General features: G+C 33.8%; 1 protein-coding gene across 7 annotated transcripts; it reads right to left on the bottom strand.

The window, feature by feature from the left end:
* Positions 1–4094: 4094 nt before the first annotated feature.
* On the bottom strand, positions 4095–10673 carry LOC107863023 (TATA-binding protein-associated factor BTAF1). Of its 7 annotated transcripts, XR_007055643.1 has the most exons (6): positions 10234–10673; positions 8516–8596; positions 7770–7879; positions 7617–7699; positions 6231–6839; positions 5946–6003 (listed from the first exon to the last, which is right to left on the bottom strand). XR_007055643.1 is itself a non-coding variant. In XM_016708775.2 (5 exons), exons 2-5 carry the CDS (start codon positions 8584–8586, stop codon positions 6783–6785), a joined length of 321 nt encoding a protein of 106 aa, XP_016564261.1. In that variant the 5' UTR covers positions 8587–8596; positions 10234–10673; the 3' UTR covers positions 4641–6782. The 7 variants fall into 7 exon arrangements, 2 of the variants coding, with proteins under 2 accessions (XP_016564261.1, XP_016564265.1); XR_007055647.1 differs by adding an exon at positions 7165–7275 and having other exon boundaries at positions 4095–6372; positions 7770–8596; XR_007055646.1 differs by having other exon boundaries at positions 4095–6372; positions 6744–6839; positions 7770–8596.
* Positions 10674–14444: the final 3771 nt, after the last annotated feature.

The raw sequence follows: 14444 nt of genomic DNA, 5'->3' as shown, positions 1-14444 counted from the left end.
GGATGTTGCATGAACTGGCTAAGGGTTTGGACAGCAAAGCTGATATCAGGTCTTGTGATATTAGCATACATGAGCTTGCCTATCAGTCTTTGATAGGAGGAAACATCAGACAAAAACTCATCTCCTTGTACACCTGTGGACTAATCATATTCAATGGATGTCAACCTGAGATTGGATTCTAAAGGAGTGAAGGCAGGCTTTGAACCACTAAGACCTATATCTAAAATTAACTCAAGAATGTACTTTCTTTGCTTTAGTATCACTCCAGAAGTTGATCTCAGGATCTCAATACCCAAGAAGTACTTGAGATCACCCAAGTCCTTCAGTCTGAACTGCTTATGCAGCTTATCTTTGGTAGCATTAATCAAAGTATTTCTCCTACCAGTAATGAGTAGGTCATCAACATACACCAAAACTATCACTGTATCAGCACCTTTATGTAAAGTAAACCGAGAATAATCATGAGCACTCTGTGTAAAACCAGTCTCAAGTGATGCATTAGTGAGTTTAAGATTTCATTGTCTAGAAGCTTGCTTCAGACCATATAGTGACTTAAGTAACTTGCAAACTTTATTCTCCCTCTGTCTTCTGAACCCCTCTGGTAGTTCCATATACACCTCTTCTTCAAGATCACCTTGCAAGAATGCATTATAGACATCCATCTGATGGAGAATCCAGCCTCTAGATACTGCTACATCAATTACACACCTAACTGTGACCATTTTGGCAACTGGAGAGTATGTTTCATGATAGTCTAGTCCTTCTTGCTGGCTATACCCCTTGGCTACTAATCTTGCTTTGAAACTTTCTACCTCCCCATTAGCAAGGTATTTTATTTTGTATACCCATTTAGAACCCACAGTATTCTAGCCCTTGGGCAAGTCAATAATAATCCATGTATTGTTAGCCTCTAATGCTTCAATTTCCAACTTCATGGCTTCCACCCATCTTTCATCCTTTACAGCTTGCTTAAAGTGTTGGGGTTCAATCAAATTGGAGAACTTTGATATGTAGCATTGATAAGAAAGACTTGTGTTTTTGTAAGACAAGCTATTGGCTAAAAAATGCTTACACCTTTGACTCTTAGAAGTATCAACATAGTCATGCATCCACACAGGTGGTCTCACAACTCTAGTAGGCCTGCTGGTAGAAGGTTGAGTCAAAGGGAGGTCAGGTGGAATAGCTTCTCTATCACTTGTGTCATGTGCATCTAGACCAGGTGCTGCTATATCAGCCAGAACAGCATCTTCAATGGAATAATGGTTATCTGGAATCTCATCAGAAAAATCTTCATTTGTGGAGTTTAAAAATTCATTGATATTTTCACCAGCTTTGGAAGTTGTTGCAGGTTGTGACTTCTTCTGTAATGGATTAAATGGAAATATGTCTTCTTGGAATACAACATCTCTACTAACAATCAACTTTTTGGAGTGCAAATCCAGAAGTAGGTATCCCTTTTGAGACTTTGAATATCCTACTAACACAGCAGACATTGCTCTTTCAGAAAACTTGTCACTTCTGGGAATAACTGTGACATAGCACAAACGTCCAATCACCCTTAAGTGAGATAGTTTGGGATCCTTGGAGAACAACATATGGAATGGGATTTTACCACTTAGAATTGATGATGTTAACCTATTCATAATGTATACTGCAGCCTTCACACACAATCCCCAATACCTAATTGGCAAATGAGATTGGAACTTCAAAAGCTCTAGCCATGTTTAGTATCTGTCTGTGCTTCCTCTCTACAACTCCATTTTGTCGTGGAGTGTGAGGACAACTAGTTTGATGCAAAATACCCAAAGACTGAAACAATGCATGGCATTGAGAATTGATAAACTCATTCCTATTGTCAGACCTTATGGTCTTAATCAACACTCCAAATTGTGTCTTGATCATAGATATGAAGGTCTTAATAGCCACTATAGTTTCAGACTTTAATTGCAACGTATGTACCCAAGTGTATCAACTATAATCATCAACTATAGTCAGAAAATAGTACTTATTATCATAGGTAGCAGTTTTATAAGGCCCCAAAGGTCCATGTGTACAAGATCAAAACATGTGGAGCATCTTGAAGTACTATGAGGGAATGATAATCTTGTTTGCTTAGCTAGTGGGCAAATTGTACATTTATTCATTCAGTATATCTACATCATTATAACCCTTCAAAAAATCTAATGATCTCAGAACCTGTGAAGCTGGATGTCCAAGTCTTTGGTACCACGGTGTGCAACTTGGAATAGAAACTTCTACAACTAGTTGTGCTTGAAGTTAACTCGTTGTGCTTAGTACTTCACTGGAATTAGCTTTCCACTCTCATCTAAGAATGTAAAGGCCAGCCTCCTATCTACCAATCCCCTTCACTTTACCTTTGAAGAGGTCCTGAAACACATAAAAATCAGGATAGAAGGCCACAAAACAGGAGAGCTCCTTGGTTATCTTAGCAATAGACAGTAAATTAAGTCTAAGTCTGGGACAAAGAGAACATCCTTGATCACACCATCTGCAAACACATAAGCCTCTCCAATATGTGAAATGTTTACTTCTTCACCAGTAGGATGGTGCAATTTGTCCTTTTGACCTGATACTAAGACTGAACTATTTCTAAATATGTGTTTATGTGCAGCCACATGATGTGTAGCCCCTGAATCCACAATCCAATTGTCAGAACAAGTTTTGGACAAAAAACAAGTGGTTATACTTGTCATGTTGACCTGTTTAATGTCCTTGGTGTTTTTGTTTAGCATACTCATAATTTGAGTATACTCTTCATCTGTGAAGGTGTGAGCTTTTGCCAGTGGTGCAGTTCCTTGATCATGGCTTGAACTAGCAACATCAACTTATCCTGCTACCACATTAGCTGTTTGAGAAGGCTTGTTGGCTATGTTGTTGCTACTTCCATATGAGGAATAGTTGTTATTGTTACCACTAACATATGGCTTGGGATTAGCAGTAATGTACCCTTGCTTCTTTTTATTCTTCCAATCAGTAGGATAACCAATCAGTTTGTAGTAACTCTCTTTAGTATGACCTGATAGATGACAATAATCACACTTTCTGACTTTGTAGTTAGTACCTCCCTGTCCATAACCATAAGATCCATAGTTTTGATTCACCTGCATAACTAGTGGTTCTGACCTATCACGTCCAGCAAGCATGCAAGAGGAATGTTGGATCTCATCCTCAACAAGCATGGCATAAGCTTGATTGAGAGTAGGAGTGACTCCCTTAAGTAAAATTTGCCTTCAAGCTTGATCATAAGACTCATTTAAGCCACTCAAAAACTATAAGTCTCAATTGACACATATGATCTGAATATTCCTTAGACTTAGGGCAGTCACAGCTAGGATTAGGAACTAACACATCATACTCACTCCACAAACATTTCAATTTGGTGAAATAAACTGAAATTGAATCAGTACCTTGAGACAACATATTCATTTCACGATGCAATTGATAAATACGCATACGATTCACCTTGTCAAATCTCTCTTACAGACCTTCCCAAACTGCACAAGCATTCGTAGCATAAACAATACCAGACAGTAGATTCTCACTTACTGTGTTCATAATCCAAGATAAAACAATCGCATTACATGTCTCCCATTGCTCATGAAGTTCCTCCCTATATGATTCCTTGTTGCAGGATCCAATAACAAAACCAGATTTCCTTTTTCCTAATAGTGCAATTCGCATTGAAAGACTCCACAAGTTATAATTTTCTGAACCAGTGAGTTTGATGGGGACGAGTACAGCATTAGAGCTCTCTGAAGTGTTGATAAAAAAAGGGTCACTTTGATCGATCTTAGGAGCCATAGATGAGTTGTTTAAAACAATGATGAATTGCAATCGAGAAGTAGAAGCCGATAACAGAGATAACACAGCAAACGTGAAGAAGAAGAAGAAGAAGAAGAAGAAGCCAATAACAGAGATCGCAAAATGCTTTAACAGAGATCGCAAAATGCTCAGAAATTTGCAGATAATGGAATGAGAAGTCAACTGAATCTTCTCAGTACTAAGGTCGTGGCTCTGATACCATGTGAAAATCAAGCATAGCAGCTGGATCATTCATGACCAATGGAGAAATGTGAAAGAGAGAGTCAATTTTATCAATCCATTAGCTTTACATTGTTGTTGCTCTAATTTATAGACAGATGTTGAGCTGAGTGAGCTTCTACACACTTCTACACAGCTCATTGCCTTGCATAACAACCTAACAACCAACTCGATAGCTGACCCACCAATTAACCAACTAACTACTTCATCAATGTAACATTAACTCTATACATTTGCTTATACTAACTATGATCGTCTACATGTTGAAACAGCTATGTTTTCTTCTGTCATCCAGTCTTTCATGTTTCTAATTTGAAATTATTAACCTAGAGGCTCTGGAAGCAATTAAAAATCTTCAAAAAAATGTTTGACACTCTTATAGTTATTCCCATTGATCGTCTACTAGATATTGCCGATGAGCAGACACCACCACTTCAAGATGCTTTTCTTCTTGCGGATGATGTATTACATCAAGGTGTCCAAGGAATATCTGATATAATCACTGAGTTCCTTCGTCAAAAGTCAGTATGTCTTTCCTTTTCATGATGCAGACACTCGCCAACGCAAAAAGATGCATATTTCTTCTATGATGGATTTTTTTGTACTACATGTTTTCAGAAGTTACATCTGTTTAATATCATAGCAGAAGAGTTTTCCCATTAAAAAGGTTAGCAAATGTACGTATTTGCAATGTACCATGTTAATAGCATTATTGCAGTATGCATTGTTAATATGCATTGTTAAGGCAGTGATGAAAGACTCTGGAAATGCTATGCTCGGAGTTGGGGTTTCATCAAGAACCGAGCTGAAGAAGCCGCCGAACAAGCTACTCTGGCCCCTCTAATTGGGTCATCAATTCAGTCTGCAACTGGGGTAGTATATAACATTACGGGAGGAAAAGACATAACTTTGCAAGAAGTGAATAGGGTGTCTCAGGTGATGAATATTGTTCTTTTCTTTGGTTCTTTCTTATTGTTCATATCCCGAGAATGATAAAGTAATAAAGAAACCTTCACCTATCTTTGAAAAGCAACAAAGATATCTGAAATAATGGCAATATTTCTCGTAAGTTGGTACCAGCATATTTGGTGCTGTTGTTGATGAACGCTACAATGGAGAAATATGCGTGACAAAAATTTTCAAATGGTTTCACCCAGTCGCTTCAGAAGACGCTTGTATCGACCCACGAGGAGCAAAGCTAGTGGAGAAAGGGTAAGGAATCCAAGATAGCATGGCGTCACCTGTTACCCAGAGATCATCAAACTCACCTTCCACAGCATCAAGATCACCTAGTCGTAGGTTGTTCTTTTGGCTCATTATATTGGTTTTTTACAGCTTTCTCTCTCTCTCTCTCTCTCTCTCTCTCTCTCTCTCTCTCTATCTATCTATCTCTATCTTCTTAGTTTCTTCCTTTGTATTTACACGTTTCATTGAAGGGGGGAACTGATTGGTGTTTGCGTTTGGTTGTAGAGATAGTGATTATTCTTTATCATATGTACTCTCACTCCGCTGAGGTCTATTGTGACACGTCTGTACAGCATGTTTTATGATGATTACAGTAAGTCAACTAAGACACTTACCCAAATGGATCGGCAGCAGAGGCAGATCTAAGATTTAAAATTTTTGTGCACCTCTTTTTACTTATTTGATTCTTGACAAATTATTTATACATACTAAGTGAAGTTCGTAACACAATACTAGGTTTGGGCCGAAGCTACAAACTTATCTAAGATGTGCAGATAACCGCAATCTGTTCTTATTTCATATTTCCATATCCCGACCAAAGTTATGAATCTTAATCATCATTTCTGAAGGAATTAATTTTATGATAAGGGGTGAAAGTAGAAAATGTAGGACATAGTAAAATGTTAAAAACATATTACCCATAAATGTAACCAATATAGTTGCCTTTCATTTATGCAAATCACCTTCCCATTACAGCTGCAAGAAGAGAATCATAAACAGAATGGCAACTCTGCAAAAGGTGCAAAGGACAATATACTGATAGAGTACTAGACCTACTGATTTACTTATTTTAGCTTAGCAGTTTCCTATTAATGAAACAAGTTGTCCAGCGTGTTTGAACAATGCTAAAACAGTATGAGACAAAGATTTTTCACATGGAAAAACACTCGACTCAATAAGGTGTAAAAAACCACGGCATGTACCTCTACAGGATTTTATCCCAAACTTCTTATTTTGCAAATCTTGTGGCCTCAAGTAGTCAGAAGATCTAATCATCAACAGAAAAGCTGCAACATCTCCAATGTCAAAAATTCCAGGTATGCCTGTTCAGAACAAGCCGTCCACCTGTATTTCAAATATCGAAGTGTAATAATTTAGAATTAAGATCAAGCTCTTACCTTCTGAAGGTATGTTAATAGGAAGAAGCATCATCAGATTTCTCAGGTTTTCCCAAAAACAACACTAGAAGGATTAAATTCACAGAAGATTCAACATCATTTGGAACAATTAAAAGATCATCTTTAATACTGGAACCAACTTCCTCTTTGGTGTTACTACAGTCCGTCATTGTCAAGCACCATAAGAGCTCTGATGATCAGGAGTAATAAGCCAGTTATAACCTTGTCACTCTTCAATTAAAAAACTGAATGATGTCTTTGGAAAAGGAACTTCAAAGGTAAAAGGAAAAAAGCCACACCTCAACTATAAAAGCTTACCTATCATCTAATTCATCTGAGGGTACCGTCTTATTGGGCTCAAGTTGAGAATTCAACCATAGGGGGCATGATTATACTCATGTAAGGAAGCACATCCTTGAGCAAGCAGGACATACGAAGATTCAACAAGAATGTCATAACTAAAATTAACACAGTAGAACATCAATTACTTGCAATATGAATACTCCAGATATAACAACCCAACAATAGATATGTATTATCTTCGGGAATTAAATCAAAATACCAAAGACAACCATAAAATTCGAAAATATATCAAAATTGTATAAAAAATTAGGATTGACAGGTAATAAATCCTCAAAAGTAACACAAAAAACCTAACAGCGTCATATAAGACTAATTTTACAGTAACTGCAAACGAAACATCTTATAGTGCCTACTTGTTCATGGGTGGTAGATTTACCAAATTATTATGTATTATCCATAAGTCATTCTTCTGGTATGGAAGAAGTAGGATCTGGATGGATAGTAAATAACAAATAACCTCCATACTTCATCGCAGACTTAATCTTGCCTATTAAGAAATAGAACACATAATATAAATAAGAAAGGGATATTGATGTCCAATGAAGCAGTAATACAAAACCAAGCAAGAGGCAAGAAACAGATAACCTTGACATAAGATTCAAAAGTAGTTGTACAGAGAAACAGAGACTTCTCCATACCCGCCATGCAAAATATCCCCCCCACCCCCCACCCCCCCACAAACCCACAAAAGGAAATTAAAACCTAAAGATTACAAGCACATAATACCTTTAACAGTTCTAAAAATGAGCCAAAGAATTATGTGGCTTATGGTTCTGGACCATATTCAGAAAAAAGAAAACCTGCAAAGAAGAGGCTAACTCTCTATACCTGGTGATCTCGCATTGGATTCCAGTCATGCTCCATAAATACAAGGGTATCAGCTGATGTCAAGTTCAAACCAAGCCCACCAACTGAAAGAAGTATTCATACATAAGCACAAGTCTTCAACCACAGAAACCATGCCAAAATGTAGAATCATACCACGTGTAGTAAGCAGTAAAACGTCTATAGTAGGATCCGAATTGAATGCTTTCACAATGTCAAAGCGCTTTTCTGGTTCAACTGATCCATCAAGCCTCAAATAAGTAACACTGCTCAAAAACGGAGAAAAATCTCTTTAAATACTGAATGTCAAAGCAAAAGGAACTGACAAATACTTCCAAGGAAGCCTTTGATTAAAAAGGTTCATGACTGATCCTCTACCACCTGCTTTTTTGGGTTCCAAGACCTTCACATATGCACTAGCAAAACTATTAATCATGAAAGTCAAGATTTGGAATACAAAGTCCCATTATATCCCCGAGACGATCTTTAATACCGAAAATAATTGGAAGTTACCAAAAGAATTTAGAGGTGTGACAGATCATAGAAATTGCTAACATGAAGGACGGAACTTTCCAGGTTTAACAAAGTAACATGGTAGAAGGAGGTGAACAAGAGGAAACAGAAGGAGGAAAGAGACAAGAAGAAGAAGAAAAACATTCTCAAGTCCGGGACCAAGGTTCAGAAGATCACCAATCCAAAGACGCTCAAAAAGATTGCTAAATCTAAGCAGAGGAAGCTCCTCAAGGTTGTTTCTAACCAAAACAATTAACTAGTCCTCCTCCTCTCTAGCTACCTTATACCCTTCAAAATGTACTCTCTTTTGCAATGAGATTATGATACTCATATCTAGTTTTTATAGCCTGCTGCACCATTTAATTTATCAGTTATGCTTGCTGCAATACCATTCTCTGTTGATGCGTAATGTTATGATCGGAAAGCTGTTTCTTAGAATTGTCAATTGTGTTTTTGGCATGATGGTGTACCTGATATGGCGAGATAGAAACATCATTAGATTCAAGCAAGGCACCACCTCCCCAGACAGACTATGCAAGGAAGAGGCTCAACACATACACATCAGGGGCAGTAAGATCAAGACCTGGCAGAATGCATTACAAAAGTTGCAGCACTACCCCTAGGAGCAATTCGAATTGATGAAATTTTTTTTTTAGCTCATGCAGATAGGCTTGCATGAGTTAGCTTATTAGATAAGTGAATGGTCAGCATTCACTGGCTTTGTAATGAACAATTTTTGGTGAAATAGAATTGACTGTTAAAAAAAAATAAAAATACAGTTTCAAAGTGACCAATAGCATTTAAGTGTATCTTCAAGTATTTTTTAAAAGTGTATCTTCAAGTATTTAAGGTAAAGTAATGTAAGATTTGAAGGATGCCCTCTCAAATTGGAAAGGTAGAAGTTACATAAATTCACTATTAACATTGCTATAATGTTCAACTCAAAGTTGCACCAAAGTTTTCAATTTTACAACAGACAAAAGTCAACATTAGCAATAAAAAAATAGATGGACATGCACACAGCTTTCCTAATAAAATGACTATCTGGAATCTGACTCACCAAATGATCAGTATAAGTCAATTCATACTATTCAGCGAGCTGATATTTCTCCTGCTAAAGTATGTCTACTATACTGATATCAGATGCAAAACAAGACAAACAGAACACATTTGTTGTCTGAAACAAAATATGTAAAGCTAGCCGCATAACGTACAACAAGCTACGCTGGGCGAGGTAACAAGTGAATAGAATTTGAACAACACTAGATTCTTGTATTTACAAAACCTGTTGATGAAAGAACGCCTTACACGCACAAACACGCATTTTTAATGTTTGTAGATTAGCACATTACAGACTCCATCTGGACATTACACTCCATCTGGACTCCATACAAATAAACATAAGAAAATGCTAACTTAGAAAATGCGCGGTTGAACTTAGAGTTGATAATGGACAATGATCAACTCAATCCATATTTCATCTCCTTTTTATCTTTAAGATTGGGTGATTACACACTTCTACAGGAATGCATATAAATTAATAAAAAACAGCACATACACATACAGAGAGCAAATTCAAGCGGCAATCTAACCAATCGCAACAAATTTGATCAATTAAATCAACAACGAATGAACAAAATCACTCATGTTAATCCTTACTTCACACCTAAATACTCAGAATTAAGCATAAGAAAAACTCAATTTCATCTATCCACGAAAAAAAATCACAAAAATGCACATTAAATTTACAGTTGATTCTAGCCGATCTGAATTGCATCAACTCGTCACTTCAAACAAATTTATCATCTGATTACACTCATTTACTCATCCTTACTTCACTATAAGCACATTTGAGCACTCGGAATGAAGCACAAAAACCACTCAATTTCATCAATTCATAAAAAATTCCAAATTGCAACAAATCGTAGAAACAAAACAATACGTGCAGAGTCACCGGTCTGAATCAATCTTATCAACTCAATCCATTTCAAAACAACATTCATCACATGATTATACACTTATACCAAACAAATGAACACAAAAAAAAAAAAAAACACTCAATTTAATCAAATTCATATTAAATCACGAAAATGCCAGTTAAACTTACAGTTCAATTATTTCCTTCTGATCCAAATAGCAACAATCTCATTCACCAAGCAAAAAATTGATTTTGAATCCCACAGAGCGAAAAATCTGAATATCCCTGGCACCAGTAAATCATTTTTGAAGCGGCACCAGTAAATCCCACAGAGCTCACCACCGGCAGCTCACTACCAGATCGTCTAAACAGCTCACCACCGGCGACTGTAGCGATTGATTGTAGAAATTGTCGTTGTAGCAATTGTAGCGAAGAGAAGCTAATCGATTGATTGTCTCCATGGCCCTAATCGATTGATTGTCTCCACGTTCGTCTCCACAAAATGAGAGTACTGTATAGTAGGTTTAAGCTAGAGAAGCCGCTCCAAAAGCTTTATTAAAATGTTCTTTTTATTTTTTGGACGGACTTAATGATTTTTTTTGTGTGTGTGTGAAAATGGAGGGAATAAAATGAGCTTGCTATAGCTTATTTTATTTAGCTATTGCAATGCTATAGCTTATTTCATTTAGCTATTGCAATGGTCAAAAGCAATGATTATAATGTTAAATTATATCTAATAGAATAATTATTTTTGATAATACTTGAAACCATTGCAATAGACCATCTATTGCAACGCTTTGTTAACCATTGCTAAAAAAATTTGTTATCATAAGGTAGTTTTTAGTAGTGTCTCCATCTTTAACACCCACTGTTGTGGCAGACATATCAGTAGCAACTAAAACAATTGTGAAAAAAAAAAAAGATAGCTCTTTATATATGTATATATGTTGATCTTTTCTTATAAGAAAAATATATTTAGATAAATACGCATGAATCTGATATTGACACGTAATTAAACACATAAAAAATCATAGAAATACACATAAAAATAATTAAACTAAATAAGTAAAGGGTATTTTTATAAACAAATAATATATTCTTAAAAATAATGCAATGCATATTATTTTTATTAGAACAAACCAAACAACCACTAAAAAACAACATGAGGATAACTAATCTCAGAACATCTAATCCCAACATAACTAATCTCAGCATATATAACTTGTCCTTACATTTATCTGAAGTAACAAACTTCTATTTCTTTATTTTTACACATGTGATTTTTTTTCTCAAGAAGTACTTTTGCAAATTGAACTCTGAGAATTTTTTCATTGAATCAGTTGTGCTTACTTATTTCAATGGCCTCTTGTCAATCATCAAAACTTCACAAGTAATAGTATGTTGCAATTTAGTTTGTCAATTATCAAAACTTCACAAGTAATAACATACTGCAATTTAGTTTGTTAGGATCATAAAGTGCTACAAGTTGACAAAAAAAAACTATAGATTGAGCATTTTTTGTATTATTTTAATTTAGAACACAGACCAATCTATTCAATGTTATTCTCGACGTTCTCATATTTTGGGAATGATAAATAATAGTATCATTACTTTATTTACACTCAATTTTTTTTCAGAATAATTATTCATTGAAAGATCAGAACTATATGGAAGTCATTTTTCTGAGTTCTAAGAAAATTAATAAGAAAAAAATATTTCTCAAAATATTTTAATCAATCAAGCATAAAAAATCAAAAATTATTTCCCTTCCTAACATCTATAATCTATATTTATATATCTATCTATAATCTACAATTTATAATCTATAATATATTAAAAGTGAAAAAGTGATTCGAATTTTTTACCCTTCATTAAAAGTCTGAGCAATAAATAAAATTATTTTTTCACCTTTTTTTTTTCTCAATTTATTATTTACTCCTAAAAATATATGGATATAATTTAAGATTCCTAAAATATATGAAATAGAAGGACTTTTGATATATATGAAAAAAAATAATCAGTAGAATATATTGCTAATTAAATAAATATACTAAATTTTCAAAATAAAGATTCAATTTCTCTTTTTAGTATTTGTATAGTTTTTTAGTTGTTTTTAAATTTATTTTTTTTTGTCCATGTCAACTTTTTGTGCATTGAGATGCCACTTCATAAAAATTGGCTTTTGTTTCAGCTTTATTCGTTTAAAAAAAATTCTTTTCATGTTATCTAAGTAATATTTTTTTCTTTATATTTTTCTTTCTCTTTCGAACTTTATCATGTTTTTGTCTTTCTTTTAGGTGTAGGAAATCTTTATTATTGACTTTTTTATTCCCCTTTTTGGTTTAGACCCCCCCACCCAACCCACCCCCCACTCGCTCTATATATATATATATTATGTCAAAGTTATTTTTTTTTGTTTAAGAAGTTTTCTCTTATAGTAGATGTTAATGTTTGTCTTATTATTTTCTCTTATGTTTTTCACCAGGAATATATTATTCATATATTTTATTAAAATTGCAGGTTCTTGAAGTGAGTTTGTGTAGAGGTATGGTTTTCTAAATTTTTAGACTGATTTGAAGTTTCCAATAATAAATAATGTATTTATGATTGACAATTGCAAATTGAGAAACTTATTTGTTAGTTTTCTTTATAAAATTTTATATACAACTAATAATTTGAAATTGACTTATTTATAATTTTGAACAAATTATTTGGATCGTCGCATAATGAAATTGTCTTATTTATAATTTTGGACCAATTATTTGAATCATCACATTCACGAAAAATTGGTAGCTCATTCTGAATTCGTAATAATTAGTAATTTTATTAATTTAAGATTTACTTTATCTATGCTTTAAGGGTAAAAATTATGTGTACTATGTTCTGAGAATTATTCCTGGGATTAAATATTTAGGAGATTTGATTTTTATTTATTAGTTGTCTAACTTATCATTAAAAAACTTTCATCATTGGTTGTTGTTGTTTGCTTAGGTACAAAGAGGCCATCAACAATTTTGAAAATTGCTCCTTGTGATTTGAGGTAAACTTGAGTATCTTCTCTTTATTTATTTATTTGCATTATAATTTGAACTGTTTAGTATCTGCATGGGAGTTCGACTGGATCTGAATTCACATAAAAAAGTCTCATATTAGAGGTTAAGCGCTCTCTACCAAATTTGACTTGGGACTTATTGTTCAATTCTAAGATTGTCAAGAAATTGAGGCGTAGTACAATAAAGTAATAGTAACTTATATTATGATCAAGAACTATGTCTTTATCGGGTGAACCTGATGAAAATATCAAAGACATAATATGCGACAAGATAGGAATTGATGAAATACTAAATTCATGTGTACCGACCCATTAATTATATGCATGATATTTTCTTACAAAGTGCTTGCATGGTTTATGTTTAAGTGACTTGCATGATTTATGGCATTTGAAGCGTAATTTTATGAATGGGCTATTTGAATAAGTGCTCTACCGGTTACTATTGTTCTCCCATCACTTCATGTTTGGGCTTACTCTTCCCACCCTATAAACAACCAAAACACAAGCATCCACTTAGTCTAAATTAAAAAGAGTACTAATTTTTAAACTCTTAAGGCATTAAACCTAAAAAATTATCAAAATAAAAAGAACTTGTTAGCTCAATCAGTAATAGGTGCGAAAGAAATTACACGAAAAAATGTCTTTCCATATATATATATATATATATATATATATATATATACCTAGCATATCAATATCCTACTTTTTTAGCACACGAAAGAGAAACATGAATTTTAGTTGTTTGTTTTATTTTTTATTTTTTGGTTTGTTTTGAAAATAATATTTCTTCTCTTTTTAAATATCATATTTCTAAATTTTCATATAGCATATTTAAAAGTACATAATTAAAGTATATTTTAATATATTTTACATGTCTATAACTTAAGGCTATAATATTTAAAGGAGATATTAGAAAATGTATATGATATTCTTTTTTATGTAAATTTTTTGTTGATGTACATTTATTATTAAATAATGTTATATATATATGTAAAGCATGTACACCTAAATTAGTAACTTAAAATAGTAATAGAAGAAAGAAAAAAATCTAGTACTAGGAAGTAAGAACCAATATAAAAATGGAAAAACGAAAGGTGAAAACGAAATAAAAAACACGCTAATTAAGGTGAAAATGACTATAATGGTATAATGCTGGAAGAATTTTTGCCTCTCGTCAACTTATTAAAAAAATGGAAAAGGACAGGGGCTAGTCACTTAAAAAAAAATAAAAAAAATTATATATATACACATGCTAATTTTGTCTTATTACATTACATCTCATGTTAGAAAAAAAAATACAAAAATCTCAAATTAATTACTTAAATCCCTACCTTTTTTATTTTCTCTC

The sequence above is a fragment of the Capsicum annuum genome, chromosome 5 (assembly GCF_002878395.1).
Source record: "Capsicum annuum cultivar UCD-10X-F1 chromosome 5, UCD10Xv1.1, whole genome shotgun sequence".
NCBI classification, from domain to species: domain Eukaryota; kingdom Viridiplantae; phylum Streptophyta; class Magnoliopsida; order Solanales; family Solanaceae; genus Capsicum; species Capsicum annuum.
Note: the sequence above shows the minus strand (reverse complement) of the source record. Positions and strands in the feature narration are given on the sequence as shown.